Genomic DNA, 16,785 nt, shown 5'->3' with positions numbered 1-16,785 from the left:
TAAAAAAAGTTGGGGTAGCAATCCTTATCTCAGACAAATTAGATTTGAAACCAGACTGTAATAAGAGAGGAGGAAGGACAAAATATCATAATTAAAGGGTTTATCCAACAAGAAGATCTAATAATTGTAAATATTTATGCCCCAAAGATGGGAACAGCCAATTACATAAACCAATTAATAACAAAATTAAAGAAACACATTGATAATACAGTAATAGTAGGGGACTTTAACACTACACTCACTGCAATAGACAGATCATCTAAGCAGAAGATCAACAAGGAAACAAGGGCTTTGGATAACACACTAGACTAAATGGACTTCACAGATATATTCAGAGCATTCTATCCTAAAACAACAGAATACACATTCTTCTCAAGTGTACATGGAATATGTTCCAGAATAAATCACATATTAACTCACAATCAGGTCTCATCTGGTACCAAAAGACTGGGATCATTCTTTGCATATTTTCAGACCACAATGTTTTGAAACTGGAACTCATTCACAAGAGAAAATCTGGAAAGAACTCAAATACATGGAGGTTAAAGAGCATCCCACTAAAGAATGAAACGGTCAACCAGTAAGTTAAAGAAGAATTTTTAAAAAGTCATGGAAAGAAATGAAAATGAAAAAACAACTGTTCAAAATCTTTGGGATGCAGCAAAGGTGGTCCTAAGAGGAAAGTATATAGCAATACAAGCCTTTTCAAGAAACAAGAAAGGGCTCAGATATACATCCTAACCTTACACCTAAAGGAGCTGGAGAAAGAACAGCCAATAAAGCCTAAACCCAGCAGAGGAAGAGACATAATAAAGACCAGAACAGAAATCAATGAGATAGAAACCAAAAGAACAGTAGAACAGATCAACAAAACTAGGAGTTGGTTCTTTGATGAAAGAATTAATAAGTTTGATAAAACCCTGGCCAGATTTATCAAAAAGAAAAGAGAAAGGACCCAAATTAATAAAATCATGTGAAAGAGGAGAGATCACAACCAACTCCCAAGAAATACAAATAATTATAAGAACATATTATGAGGAAGTATATGCCAACAAATTAGGCAATCTGGAAGAAATGGATACATTCCTAGCAACATATAAACTACCAAAAGTGAAACAGAAAAAAAAAAAAACCCAACAAACCCAGAAAACCTGAACAAACCTATAACCAATAAGGAAACTGAAGCAGTAATCAAAAATCTCCTAATAAGAGTCCAGGGCCTGATGGCTTCCCAGAGGAATTACATATTCTGAAGCTGTTTCAAAAAACAGAAATGGAAGGAAACTTCCTCTTTCTATGAGGCCAGCATTTCCTTGATCCCAAAATCAGACAAAACGCCACCCAAAAGGAGGATTACAAACCAATATCCCTGATGAATATGGATGCTAAAATTTTCACCAAGACACTAATCAATAGGATCCAACATTACATTAAAAGGATTATTCACCAAGACCAACTGGGATTTATTCCTGGGCTGCAAGGATGGTTCAACATCTGCAATTAATCAATGTGATACACTACATTAAGAAAAGAAAAGACAAAAATTATACAATCACCTCAACAGATATAGAAAAAGCATTTGTTGGGGCACCTGGTGGTTCAGTTGCTTAGGTGGCTGCCTTCGGCTTGAGTCGTGAACTCTGGGTCCTGGGATAGAGCCCCATGTCGAGCTTTCTGCTAAGTGGAGAGCCTGTTTCTCCCTCTCCCTCTGCTTGCCACTCTGCCTACTTGTGCTCTCTATCTATCTCTCTGTCAAATAAATAAATCAAATCTCTCACAGAGCTAGAACAAACAATCCTAAAATTTGTATGGAACCAGAAAAGACCCCAAATAGCCAAAGCAATCTTGAAAAAGAAAACCAAAGCTGGTGGCATCACCATTCTGGACTTCAAGCTCTGCTACAAAGCTGTAATCATCAAGACAGTATGGTACTGGCACAAAAATAGACACAAAGATCAATGGAACAGAACAGAGAACATAGAAATGGGCCCTCAATTCTATGGTCAACTAGCAGGAAAGCTAGTTTGACAAAGCAGGAAAGAATATCCAATCCAATGGAAAAGACAGTCTGTTCAACAAATGGTATTTGGAAAATTGGACAGCCATGTGCAGAAGAATGAAACTGGATCATTTCCCTACACCATACACAAAAACAGACTCAAAGTGGATGAAAGACCTCAATGTGAGACAGGAATCCATCAAAATCCTAAAGAAGAACACAGGCAACAAACTCTGTAACCTTGCCCACAGCAACTTCTTGCTAGACATGTTTCCAAAGATAAGGGCAACAAAGGCAAAAATGAACTATTGGGACTTCAGCAAGATAAAAAGCTTTTGCACAGCAAAAGAAACAGTCAATAAAACCAAAAGACAACTGACAAAATAGGAGAAGATATTTGCAAATGACATATCAGATTAAGGGCTACAATCTGAGAAACAAACTGGGGTGTGGTTGGGTGAACATGGTGGTGGGTATTATGGAGGGCATGTATTGCATGGAGCACTGGGTGTGGTGCATAAACAAAGAATTTTGGAACACTGAAAAAAAAAAATTTAATAAATCAAAAAAAAAAGAACTTATCAAACTCAACACCCAAAGAACAAGTAATCCAATCAATGGGCAAAAGACATGAACAAACATTTTTCCATAGAAGACATGAAAAAAATGCTCAACATTAGTCAGCATCAGGGAATACAAATTAAAACCACAATGAAATGGCACTTCACACCAGTCAGAATGGCTAAAGTTAACAAGTCAGGAAAGGACAGATGTTGACAAGCATGCAGAGAAAGGGGAACCCTCTCACACTGTTGGTAGGAATGCAAGCTGGTACAGCCACTCTGGAAAACAATATTGAGGTTCCTCAAAAAGTTGAAAATAGAGGTACCCTATGACCCAGCAATTGCACTACTGGGTATGTACCCCAAAGATACGAATGTCTGATCTGAAGGGGCACCTGTACCCCAATGTTTATAGCAGCAATGTCCACAATAGCCAAACTATGGAAAGAGCTCAGATGTCCATTGACAGATGAATGGATAAAAAAGATGTGGTATATATAGAGAATGGAATACTACTCAGCTATCAAAAAATGAAATCTTGCCATTTGCAATAACACAGATGGAACTAGAGGGATTTCTGCTAAGTGAAATAAGTAAATCAGTAAAAGACAATTAGTATATGCTCTCACTTATATGTGGAATTTAAGAAACAAAACAGGATCATAGGGGAAGGGAGGGAAAAATAAGACATAATCAGAGAGGGGAATGGGGAGTTGGAATAACTGGATGATGGGCATTAAGGAGGGCATGTGATGTAATGAGTACTGGGTGTTATATAAAACTAATGAATCACTGAACTCTACCTCTTAAACTAATAACATACTATGTTAATTAATTTAAATTAAAAAATTGAGAGACAAAAAATAATAAAATAGGTAAGTGTTAAGAAAGATGTCTTTATTTATTTATTTATTTATTTATTTATTTATTTGAGAGGGACAGAGAAAGAATGAGCACAGGAGCAGGAGAGGGGCAGAGGGAGCAGCAGACTCCACCTGCTCCTCTCCCCTAGCAGGGAACCTAACTTGGGTCTTGATCCCAGGACCCTGGGATCATGACCTGAGTCTAAGGCAGGCAGACAGACACTTAAACAATGGAGCCACTGAGGTGCCCCATCTTTCTCTATTTCTGTAATTCTTCCTTTGCTTCTGTAACTCTTTTAGCATATGACAAGTTGAGATACTACAATTATACAGACAAAATGTGAAGCTTGCTACCTGAGGGAATATATCAAATAATATTCTTAACTGCAAAACTAAATAGACATAAAGGTTTTCTAAAGTTGCATAAATATAATCATATATTATAAAATAGTTAAAAAGACATAAGTGATAACATTATTATGAGCAAAAATTATGCTATACTACATTTTTAACAACTGTCTGCCTTCAGAGTTTGTAAATTAAATCTGTAGATACATACCAAATCTGTTTTTGGAGGATCTGGACACTCAGTGGAGAAAAAAGGTGTCGAACTTCTGACTCCACTGCTATCAGGAACTGGCTTTGGAGGTTGAGCATGCTGTCTGTAAGTAGCACTTTTAGGAGTCCAGCAGAACAGGTTGATTGATTCCCGCACACAGCGTTCAATGTCAATTTCTAGATAGGAAATTTTTTTTAAAAAGCAAACATTTAGAATTTGAATTGGTATGTTCATTAAAAAACACAATCTTTCCTAAATGCATGTATCCAATATGGCTAAGATGATAACCAATTACAAAAGATGTCAGCAAAAATATAGTATAGATATTAATCAGCATATATGATTATAATGGTGGGAGTATTTTATGTTATTATATACCTTCAGATATATATACATTTACATATGTGAATATATACATATATTTTTATGTGTATTTTGTTATCTACATATATACATATACATATATATACATAGATATATACATATACACAGTAGACATGTTTGGATTGTTCAGTATATCATTATTTAAACGTCATGGAATATAACACATCTTATTTAAGAATCTGCCTCATTTACTCTGATGATAGTTTACTTTTTCAAAGTAGAATAGATATTGGGGAATTCATCTTAGAAAAATTCCAATTAATATGGTTAAGATAAAAATTTGAAGCTAAAGTGAGAAACCCTATCATTTAAAAAAAATTGGTCCATTTAACACTGTTAATTTCCAAAGGAAGAGTTTCAGACCATAGGTTTTGCATCTGCAGGGCTCAACTCAGTCTGACAAATCTGTCACCCAGTAAAAGCTTGGTCAAGTCAACGATCCAGATCACAGGTTGTAGTTCAGTTGTTAAATCACTAGCAATAGAAAAGCCAGTTGTATCTGCTTCCAAAACACCCTACCAATACCATAAGAGGTTTACAGTGAATCTTGAGAATTTAATGGCATCACCTCAATTCTACCCTGATGATTAGTACTGGCAGATACCCCATTCTCATTCACTTGACTCATGTCACCACTCCATCTCAAAATCCTTCCAAAGTCCTTTATCATAACCAAAATATTATGCAAAAAGTATTTTGTAAACTGTACATCAAAATAGCAATTATTCTTAAAAAGTCATCTCTTATCTTAAGGCACTACTGTTTTTTTAATTTTGCATTATAATTTTGATTAATGCATTATGAATAAATCATGTACCCTGGATTATGGTTTCTAAGGTTTGATTCCAAGCTCCATGAAGAACTTTGTGATTCTGAAAAAAATAACTTCTCTAAATCCTGATTTATCCTCATACATTACTATCATATCTCAGAAAGAGCGAACTATTTCCAAAATAATAAAATACATCTCATATCTCATTTGGGCCAGAATAGGTGGAAAATACATCTCTCCTAAAGACTTCTGTTCTTTTGCTCCAATGCTTCCAAGATTGAGTGCTTCCAAGATCTAGTGAACAGCTGTTGTCCTGGCACTTCTCTTTACTAGCATCCAATTCCCTTTGGCTCTCCTCTGTATTTGATCCCTAATTTGAGAGACAAGACATTATTTACTCCTTGATTTACTCCATCACTTTGGTGGAACACATTTTCCAGCAGCTTCTATGAAAGGATGTGCAGAAACCAAATTATTTTGAAATCTCCGTGTCTTTTAAAATATTTATTCTGCCTTTGACTAAAAGTTAGAGTAGGCATAGCATTCTAGGGTTGAATTTTTTCAGTTTAGAGTTATGCAAAAATAGTAGTCCATTGTCTTCTGAGAAGGCTGATATGATTCTCAGTTGAAATCATTTGTATGTGATTTTCCTATTTTCTGTAAGCTTTTAGGATCCCTGATGTTCTAAAATTTCATAATGATATATGTAAATATGTTACTTCATTATACAAGGTATTTGGTAGTCCTTTTGTAATCCTCCACCTAACAAAGTTCTTGCTTGATGTCTGCAGTAATTTGTTTTTTTTTCCTCTTCTCTCTTATTAAAAAAAAAAAAATCCTGAACATCCTGAATTTATTTTCTAATAATTTTGCACTTTCTTCACTTTTCATCTGTATTTTTGTTTTATTTTCTGAGACTTTTCCTAAACTTTATCATCTAACTCTTATTAGAAAGCTCACTGCATTTCCAGATTTTTAATTTCCAGTAAATCTTTTTTGTTCTTTGTTACTTAAAAAAAAAAATCTGATTTGTCGTAGTTGCAATAACATCTCATAATTATCTTTCTGAGGATATTCCCGTATTCAGCTTGTGTTTGTCTGTGTTTTAGTTGGGGAGATTTTCTTTAGAGGTTTGGCAATCTATGACTCTACCTATTTAAAAGAACAGCACTAAAAATGAGATTGGAAGTATTGTGTATGTGGCAGGTCTTAGTGACAGGTAGATCCACTACTGGGTAGCTCAAGACATGGTCATTTGTTAGAAGGCTGCTAAGTAAAGTATTTCTCCTCCTGGGGACATTCTCCCTTTCCAGAGAATAATTCTCTGTCTAAACTAATCTTTGCCAGCATTGGTCCCAGAGAGTTCCAGGGGTTCTAACTACATACATCCCCTCACTTTTGCTCTCTGCTCTATGCTGTTAACTCCGAATTTCAAGACACTTTGGTTCTATTATTCCAAAGAATACCCCTCCAAATTTACTGTTGTTGTGGTCTTTTTTTTCTTTTTAGTAAAATTGGCAAAAGTAAAGATATTTGAGCCACAAACAGTGAAGATTTCTGTCTTTATACCAATTTTCCCTCTACTACACTTCATCTTGTGTTAGGCAATATTATAGTGGCTGGGGACACTTTTGATATATAACTAGGAATAAACTTTAGGAATAGACAATTAGTTTGGCTTAATGGGATATATTTTTTGTGATTTGAAGTCACTTCAGGATATTGATAAAAGATTTTCTCCTTGAAGAAACTCTAGCCAGGTTCCTTTAAGCCCTTTTTTGGCTGTGCCTCAACTTTGGCTTATAAACTCTTGAATGAAATGCTAGCAAAGTCTTTAATGGTTCAAGGCCACATCCTTAGGATGACTGTACCTCCCACCCCCAATCCTTAAAGTACCTGACTGAGAAAAGTCAGGTTGCCAATATAATTTATTGTTTGTTCCAGTCAACATCTGAAGATAGGGTCTCTGTCTCCCAGTCTCTGTGGGAAGGTAAAACCTAACTCCAGTAAGTGCCAGTTAGCAATCCTAGATGGGTTTCACATGGACCAAAGTCCTCCTTCTTACTTTTTGTAATTTTTCACTTTCTTGCATCTTTTAAGCCCCTCCTCACCCCAGTCCCCACCTATTCCCTCATTCTCCCATTAAAATGCCCAGTTACCATTGTACAAATTGTTTACAAATTGTTGGACTCTTCTTTATTTTAACAGTATATTACTGATTAAAACCCATCCTTACCACTTTAACTAGTATCTGGCTTTGTTTATGTTTGACAGTACAGTAAAGTTATTGCTCTAGAAATGACTTCCTGAAATATTCCCATCACCCACTATATATGTGCAGAGATTATAATGCAATACGATATGTCCTAGCACCAGAAGTTTATGGGTAGGAGAAAGAACTGAAATAAACACAGCAAAAAATCAGACTTAAAAATTCTTCCAAAGTTTAAACATGTAAAGTTGTAAGTAGAGAATCTGTTTCTCACCAATGCCTGTTCAAAAGAGAAATACTCTCCTTCTAGGAATATGCTTGATAATGTTATAAGTTAGTTATAAGTGCATCATTAATTTTTTTTTCTCTTATGATAGGAATTTCACAAAATAGCATTTTTGTATTTGTAGGAAAGAAATCTGTAGCACCATGACAAGAGCCTATTACCTGTGTTAAGTCATATGGGATATGTATTCCCACTATCAATAATAAAAAACAAATTTCAACTAACAATGCCAATAGAAAAACTAATTATCTATTTTTTGTATAGAAAATTTGTACAGGGGTGCCTGGGTGGCTCAGTCGTTAAGTGTCTGCCTTTGGCTCAGGGCGTGATCCTAGGGTCCTGGGATCAAGCCCCGCATCAGGCTCCCTGCTCAGCAGAAAGCCTGCTTCTCCCTCTTCCACTCATACTGCTTATGTTCCCTCTCTCGCGGTGTCTCTCTCTGTCAAATAAATAAAATCTTTAAAAAAAAAGAAAGTATGTGCAATTATTGTCATATGAAGAGATCATCATTGAGTATGTAGCAAAAAAGAAGGAAAAAATATAGATGTATCTGACACTTAAAATTAAAGTAGTATATCATTTTTGTTTTGGAATTTGTTATGATCTCCTTACTCATTCTCAATATTGTTTTAAAGGTAAAATTTTGTAATGTAATTTAATCTTCTTAGAGAGGGCCACTTCACATTGCTTAGGCTTCAGGCCCACAAAACCTGGATCTTCCCCTATCTTTCAGTCTTCTACTAGGTGGCAGAGGAATAGACACATGGCTAGCAAGGTTGATGCAAAGATCTCCAGGGGTGGGAGAAATGAAACTACTCCTTATGGATACATTGAACTCATTCTTCTGGTTTTTGTTTTTGTTTTTGTTTTTGTTTTTTTTTTTTGCCTCATTTTCATTCAGTTTCAATTCCTGAGACTTTCTTGTGCTTTGCATCAAGAACTGGTTTGCTTCTTCCTAGTATTCTCCTTTACAGAGAGGTTTCAATTGTCTTTGCTTTTTATGAAGTGAGTTACTAGTGATGTAATTGTGTTCTATCTTCTCAATTTTTGTTGTGTCTTGTCTACTTATGCTCTCTTACATTCTTTGTTCTTAGAATTATATTTTTTCTTTCCCTTACTGTTTCTCTTTAATGGTGTTTCAGAAGGGATTAGCGATAGACCTATGTGTACAATCTATCATTCTTAATTGGAAAGTTTCCAAACTTCAAAGCCTCTGGTTTAAAAAGGGTGAGAATGAATTTAGGAGATGAGCATAGTAGGCTTAAAGCCTTGCTCTATTGGTCTAGCTATTGGTCTAGTGGCATTTAAGGTATTTACTGGAAAGTAGTATAATAATGGCATACTGGAAAGAGCATTAACCTGGGAGGCAGAATGATCTGGGTTTAAATTTCAATTCAATCATTTCCAAGTTGTTGGCCAATCTCATTTTTCTGCCTCTTTTTGCTAAATCATAAAATAGGGATAATATTACTTAAATCCTGGGAGCATTATGAGTTATAAATAATATTATTTCAGCACATGGAGGGAATTCAGAGATATTACAAACTTCCAGATATATAAAATGCATGAAAAATCTTGGCACTTCACCTGAAAATTTAAAAAGCATTAGCCTTAGATTCCAGTTAGTGTGCCTTCTTGTTTTAAAGCCAGTTGAAATATAGGCTACATTTCTGTTTTGCACTTGGTAGATTTCCATTCAGAAAGAGATTACCTTTTAAATAATATTCTTTATCACCTTTCAAAATGCCAAAACTTGGAATGTTATTTAGTGATGAAAAGTAATGGGCTATCAAGCCGTAACAGACATGGATGAAAAAGTCTGAAAAGCCTAGATACTCTATGATTCCAACTAGTCCAACTATATTGACATTCTGGAAAAGGCAAAGCTATCAAGACAGTTAAAAATAAAATCACTGATTTCCAGGGTATAGTGGGGTGGGGAGACTGGGAAAAGGACTGTATAGTTGTAGCACAGCAGATTTTTTAGGGTGGTGAAATTGTTCTATATAATACTACGGTGGTAAATACGTAACATCACTCACTTGTCAAAACCCACAGAACTGCTCAAAACAAAGAATGAACCTTAATGTAAGCTTAGTTAATGGACCTAGTTAATAATAATGTATCAATAATGATTCAACAATTGTATCAAATGTGACACATTAAGGCAAGATGTCAAAAACAGGGTAAATTATGAGCAAAGAAGTGGAAAAATATGTGAATGCTGTACTATCTGTTCAATTTTTTCTGTAAACTTAAAACAGTCCCCTCAAAGTCTGTTAACTAAAAATCCAAAGAGCAGTGACAGAAGTGACATCAGTAAACATAGCATAGTAGATAACTCTAAGGGCATTTCTTCTCCGTGGAGGTTTTTTTTGTTTTGTTTTGTTTTGTTTTTTTTAAGAACTAATACGGCTCTTGAGTAACTTAGTCCTTAGGCCTCTGACTCAGGTCGTGATCTCATGGGTTGTGGGATCCAGCCCCAGTTCTCTGTGCTCAGCAGGGATTCTGCTTGAAGATTCTCTCCCTCTGCCCCTCTCCCCACTCACCAGCCCCTAACATGCCCTCTCTCAAATAAATAAACCTTTTAAAAAGTTAAAAAAAGAGAAAGAACTAATGAAAGAAGTTAAAAATGTGTAATCATGTCATCTCTGTATTATATTTATTTCTTGACTACAGTAAAAAACTGTGACTTTTCATCCACATGCAAAACAAACTCCGGTGCCAGAAAACATTAAGAAAAATCCCCTTGCATAATACTGGACATAAAAAAGAAACTGGATTTGCAAGAGTTAAAATATTAATAATTTTTTCCTAATCCTGCAAGAGGGACCACTGAAGCTATTTCGGAATATATTGATTCACACAGGATATTTAACATATTGGGCAATTTGAACCATTTCTCTCTCCACTCTGAAATCCTCATCTGTAGTTAACAACAGTATGGTTATTATTTCATCCCAACCTGTGTTTGAGATAAATGCTCACAATTGTCTCTGTGAGGCAGCTAGAAAATTAAGTAGCCAGGAAAACTGCTAAGGATAGGAAATAAATAATATTTTATATTCAAACCACTATTGTAAAACATGGCTTGCTTAAATAAGAGCAGATAAATTGTAGAGATAATGTTTCATATTTAAAATGAGCTAAAAATTTTATGAAGTTGAGTTTTTATTTGCTGTTCTCTGAGAAAGGACTAACATGTAGGGAAAAAAAAAAAAAAGGAATGGCCAGTAGTTTATCTAACAACAGGTTTTTAATCTAACACCAGGTACTGTTGTCATTACTGTAGGTAGAAATAAACTTCCTAAAAAGTTAGAAGTAAACTTCTGAAGATACTAGATTGGACCATTTGAAATTGCTGATATGGAAACCTACATTGTAAACAAGTAACATATTCCCCTGTAATAGTAAAAAGTACTAGATTTGGACTCCAAATGCCAGTTACTAACTTATATGATAATGCGCATTGCATAACATCACCATGCCTCAGTTGTTTCAAGAGCAAAATGGAGATAATAAGAAAATCTACTTAACATACCTGTGATATATATACAAGATAAAAAATTTTTAAAACTTTGTAAACCCTAAATGATTCACAGCCATTATATGGATTATTTACATTGTCCAAATTTTCTATTCACAATTTTGCTTCATAAATGAAGCTTACTATAGGAGAATTAAAAATGTACAAAGAGGTTTTGGTTTGAATAATGTTTCTCTGTGCCATAAAGGCCACCCTGCAGTTTGTTTAGTTGAACTGAACTAAAACTGAATTCTTACTATGTTCAAAGTATGGTATTAAGTTCTGAGGCATCATAAAGATGTGTAATTTCTGAGAGTTTTGGAGAAGTGGCCCAGTCAGGGTGAGAGTTTCCATTGAACACCTTGAGTATTCATTCAGTTAAGGACCTTGACATGTCACATTCTTGGACTAAATAAAAGGTAAAAAGACCTGCCTTAATAAATAAAAAAATTTAATATAGGCAAAAGGACCCACCAGTTATTTAACTGTCTAGCAAAACAAAACTCAACACTCTTTAAAGGAAGATAATAAAATCCAGACTCTTTTCAGTGTATCTTCATCAATATCTGCTGTATAATAAATAACTACATATGCAAAGCAGAAAATTGTGACCTATAATCAAGAGAAACAGAAGTTCAAGCAAATAGACCTATAAGATAATCCAGAATTAGAATTGTTAGATAAGATTTTAAGGAATTACTATAAATATATTCAATGACTTAAAAGAAAATACTGTAAAGTGAATGGACAGAGAAATGCAAACAATAAAAAAGCCTGAAATACTATAACAGAAAAACTCATTATTTGAAGTGGAAATTTACTGAAAGTTCTTTTATTTATTCATTTTTTTTAAAGATTTTATTTATTTACTTGACAGAGAGAGAGAGATTACAAGTAGGCAGAGAGGCAGGCAGAGAGAGAGGAGGAAGCAGGCTCTGAGCAGAGAGCCCGATGCAGGGCTTGATCCCAGGACCCTGAGATCATGACCTGGGCCAAAGGCAGAGGCTTAACCCACTGAGCCACCCAGGCGCCTCTGAAGTGGAAATTTACTGAAAGTTCTTAAAAGCAGAATAAATAAAAAGAACTATATTGGAAAAAAAAAAAGAACTATATTGGGGCACAGCAGTCAATCCACTAAAAAACAAAATAAAGAGGAAGTACAAATCTATAAAAAGGACTGAAGAGCACTGATAATGGAAAAATATGGTGGTAAAATACAAAAAAATTATGTTAGCTTCTTTTAATATGGTTAAAAAGTAACTACCTAAAATCAGAATAACAACAATTTATCGAGAAGTTTATTATAAATATAGATGTAAACCTCCAAAAGGAACAAGCCCTCCCAACACCTTGACTTTTGTCCAGTCAGACTGATTTTTAACTTCTTTTTTTTAAAGATTTTATTTATTTATTTGACAGAGAGAAATCACAAGTAGACAGAGAGGCAGGCAGAGAGAGAGAGAGAGAGAGAGAGAGAGAAGCAGGCTCCCTGCTGAGCAGAGAGCCCGATGCGGGACTCGATCCCAGGACCCTGATATCATGACCTGAGCCGAAGGCAGTGGCTCAATCCACTGAGCCACCCAGGCGCCCCCGATTTTTAACTTCTGACCTCCAATGTATAAATCATAAATCTGTGTTGTTTGTGATAGCCTTTTACAGGAGCAATAGGAAACTAATACACAAGGGTATACCCTAGGTGTAAACTGTTTTTCTATTCACAATATTTCTTTCTTTTTTATTTTATTACTGTTTTCCACATTGGCTGTACCAGTTTACATTCCTAGCAGCAGTGCATGAGGGATTCTTTTCTCTATATCCTTGGCAACACTTCTTAATTTCCTGTCTTTTTGATTGCAGCCATTCTGACAGGGTAAGGTGATAATCTCATTGTGGTTTCAATTTCAATAGGAATTGATTTGCGCATTTCCCTGATGATTAGTGATGTTGAGCATCTTTTCATGCACTTATTTGCCATTTGTATGTCTTCTTTGGAGAAATGTCAATTCAGGTCTTCGGCCATTTGTTAATCAGATTATTATTATTATTATTATTATTATTATTATTTTTTGATGTTGCTTTGTATAAACATTCTTTATATACTTTGGATATCAACCCCTTATTGGATATATCATTTGCAAATATCTTCTCCCATTCAGTAGGTTGCATTTCAGTTTTGTTGATGGTTTTCTTTGCCATGCAAAAGCTTTTTATTTTGGTGTAGTCCCAATAGTTTTTGCTTTTGTTTCCCTTGCCTGAGGAGAGATTATCTAAAAAATGTTTTTATGGCCTATGTCAAAGAAATTATTGCCTATGTTTTCTTCTAGGTGTTTTATGGTTTCAGGTCTTACATTTAGGTCTTCAATCCATTTGGAGTTTGTTTTTGTGTATGATGTAACAAAGTGGCCCAGTTTTATTCTTTTGCATGTAGCTGTCCAGTTTTCCCAGCACCACTTATTGAAAGGACTGCCTTTTCCCCACTGTATACTCTTGCCCCTTTTGTGTCGATTAATTGGCCATATAAGCATGGGTTTGTTTTTGGGCTCTCTATTCGGTTACATTGATCTATATGTCTATTTCTGTGCCAGTACCATGCTGTTTTGATTATTACAGCTTTATAGCAGCATATCTTGAAATCTGGGACTGTTATACCTCTGGCTTTGTTCTCTCTTAAGATTGCTTTGGCTATTTGAAGTCTTTTGTGGTTGCATATAAATTTCAGGATTATTTGTCCTAGCTCTGTGAAAAATGTTGTTGGTATTTTGATAGGGATTGCATTAAATCTGTAGAGTGCCTTGGGTATTTTAAACTAATTTTAACAATATTAATCCTTCCAATCCATGAGCAGGAAATATCTTTCCCTTTGTTTGTGTCATCTTCAATTTCTTTAATCAATATTTATCAGAGTATAGTTCTTTTACCTTCTTGGTTAAGTTTATTCCTAGCTATTTTATTCTCTTTGGTGCAACTGTAAATGGGATTGTTTTCTTAATTTATCTTTCTGCTCCTTCCTATTAGTGTATAGAAGTACAATGGAGTTCTGTGTATTAATTTTGTGTCCTGAGACTTTACTGAATTCACTTATTACTTCTAATAGTTTTTTGGTGGAGTCTTTTAAGATTTTCTGAATATAATATCATGTTGTCTGCAAATAGTGACTGTTTAACTTCTTCCTTACCAATATAGATGTCTCTTATATTTGTTTTTCTTGTCTCATTGCTGTTTCTAGGACTTCTAGTACTATGCTGAATAGAAGTGGTAAGAGTAGACATCCTTGTCTTTTTCTTGATGTGAAAGGAAAAGTTCTGTTTTTAATCATTGAATATGGTATTAGCTGTAGGCTTTTCATAAATGGCCTTTATTATGTTGAGGTATGTTCCCTCTAAAACTACTCTGTTGAAAGTTTTTTTATCATGAATGGATGTTGAATTTTGTCAAATGCTGTTTCTGCATGTATTGAGATGATCAGATTTTTATCCTTCATTTTGCTAATGTAACATGTTGAATGATTTGTGAATACTAAACCGTCCTTGCATCCCCGACATAAATCCCATTTGATCATAGTGAATGATCCTTTTAGTATATTGCTGAATGCAGTTTGCTAATATTTTGTTGACGATTTTTGAATCTATGTTCATCAGGGCTATTATTCTGTAGTTTTCTTTTTCCTTCCTTCCTTTCTTTCTTTCTTTCTTTCTTTCTTTCTTGGTGTCTTTGTCTACTTTTGACACCAGGGTAATGCTGGCCTTGTAGAATGTATTTGGAAGCTTTCCTTCCTTTTCTAATTGTTTTGGATAGTTTGAGGAGAATAGGTATTAAACCCTTCTTTAAATGTTTGGTAGAATTCACTTGTGAATTTACCTGGTCCTGGACTTCTGTTGTTGATAGTTCTTTCTTGTTTTATTTTTTGTTTTGAGAGAGAATCTTAAGCAGGCTGTATACTTAATGCAGAGCCTGACATGGGGCTCGATCTCATGACCTCTAGGTCAATACCTGAGCCAAAATCAAGCATCAGACACTTAACTGACTGAGCCACCCAGGTGCCTCTCTTGGTAGTTTTTGCATTAGTAATTCAATTTTGTTACTAGTATCTAGTTTGTTCAGATATTCTACTTCTCCCTGATTCAGTTTTAAAAGATCTAGTTTTTAGAAGTTTATCTCTATTCACAATATTTTTGATACATCAAATGTGAGGGATTTTCTCTTAAACCCACAACCAATTCTCCAACTCTCTGTATACCAGCTGGATGTCCTAAATTTAATTCAATTCTGAACAGTAACTAGCCAGAATTTGCACAGACCAGATAAGTTAAGGGCTTAGTCTCATAAGACTGCCTCCATTTCAGATGCCAGTCACAAGTCCCAGATTGTCACCTATACTTCTGACCTACTGGCTATAAACTGTGGGTCTCATAATCCATTTCTCAGTTTAATTTGCTATAACAGTTCACAGAACTCAGGGAAACACTTTACTTAAGTTTACAAGTTTATTATAAAGGATACAAATGAACAGCCAGAAGAAGAGTAGGGCAATGTCTAGAAGGATCCTGAGTGTGGGAGCTTCTGTCCCTGTGAAGATGAGGTGAACCTTCCAGCAAGTGGATATGTTCACCAATCAAGAATCTTCTCTGAACTCTTTACATACTTCTATAAAGAATTCGTAATATAGGCATAAGTGATTACTAACTCAATTAGCAGTTCCTCTCCTGTCCTAAGAGGATAGGCCAAGTTTCCAACCATGGCTTGGTCTTTCTGATTACCAGCTCTTATCCTGAAGCTCTCTAGGAGCCCATGAAGATTTATCTCATTAAAACAAACACTGCTCCTATCACCTAGAAATTACAAGGGACTTAGGACCTTTGAGTCAGGAACCAAAATCAAATACCAAATATTAGAATAAAAGATGCTCCTAGAATCCCTGTCATCCAGGTAATTAAAAGTGTTTTAGGAACTCATCTCAGGAAGTAGGGGAAGAAACCAAATATATAGTTCTTACTCTGTCACACCTGGGAATTTGAGGTTGGTTTAACAAAATGGACTATTAATTAATGTAATTCTTCAGATTAACAGAATAAGGGAGGAACACCATATGATTAACATAATAAATGCTGAAAAAAAATGTGACAAAAATTCAAAACCCATTAATCATAAAAACTCTCAACAGACTAGGAAAATAAGGGAACTTCCTTAATCTGATAAAGGGCATTTATTAAAAAAATCTACAGCTAACATAAAGCTTAATGGTGAAACATCAAAAAAAGTTTTTTTCTCTCCTAAGAGTGAACCAAGACAAGGATGTGTTTTCATCAGTTCTATTCAATGTGAACTGAAGGTCCTAGTCAGTGCAATGAAGCAAGAAAAATAAAAGAAAGGCATAAAAATGGGAAAGGAAGACATACAGCTGTCTTTTTTCTCAGACAATATGGATTTTTACATTTAGGAAAAAAACCCCTAAGGAATATGCAAAACTATTAGAACGAGTAAATGAGTTTAGCAGCTTTGAAGGATATCACGGTTCAAAACTCAATTGAATTTCTATATATTATTGATAAATAATTGGATAATAAATTTCAAAATTTGATGTACAATAGAATGAAAAGCATAAAATACCTAGGAATACATTA

General features: G+C 34.8%; 1 protein-coding gene across 4 annotated transcripts in view; it reads right to left on the bottom strand.

The window, feature by feature from the left end:
• The window catches only part of LOC111154891 (TBC1 domain containing kinase), a 207,720-nt gene that overhangs the window by 62,217 nt on the left and 128,718 nt on the right, over nucleotides 1-16,785 (bottom strand). For all 4 annotated transcript variants that reach the window (XM_022514848.1, XM_022514839.1, XM_022514856.1 and 1 more), the window contains one exon: nucleotides 3,985-4,160. In XM_022514848.1, coding sequence (XP_022370556.1) covers nucleotides 3,985-4,160 — 176 coding nt within the window. The remainder of the gene's footprint in view (nucleotides 1-3,984; nucleotides 4,161-16,785) is intronic.

Source organism: Enhydra lutris, unplaced genomic scaffold (genome assembly GCF_002288905.1).
Source record: "Enhydra lutris kenyoni isolate GAN:26980312 unplaced genomic scaffold, ASM228890v2 scaffoldscaffold3, whole genome shotgun sequence".
Lineage (NCBI taxonomy): Eukaryota > Metazoa > Chordata > Mammalia > Carnivora > Mustelidae > Enhydra > Enhydra lutris.
Note: the sequence above shows the minus strand (reverse complement) of the source record. Positions and strands in the feature narration are given on the sequence as shown.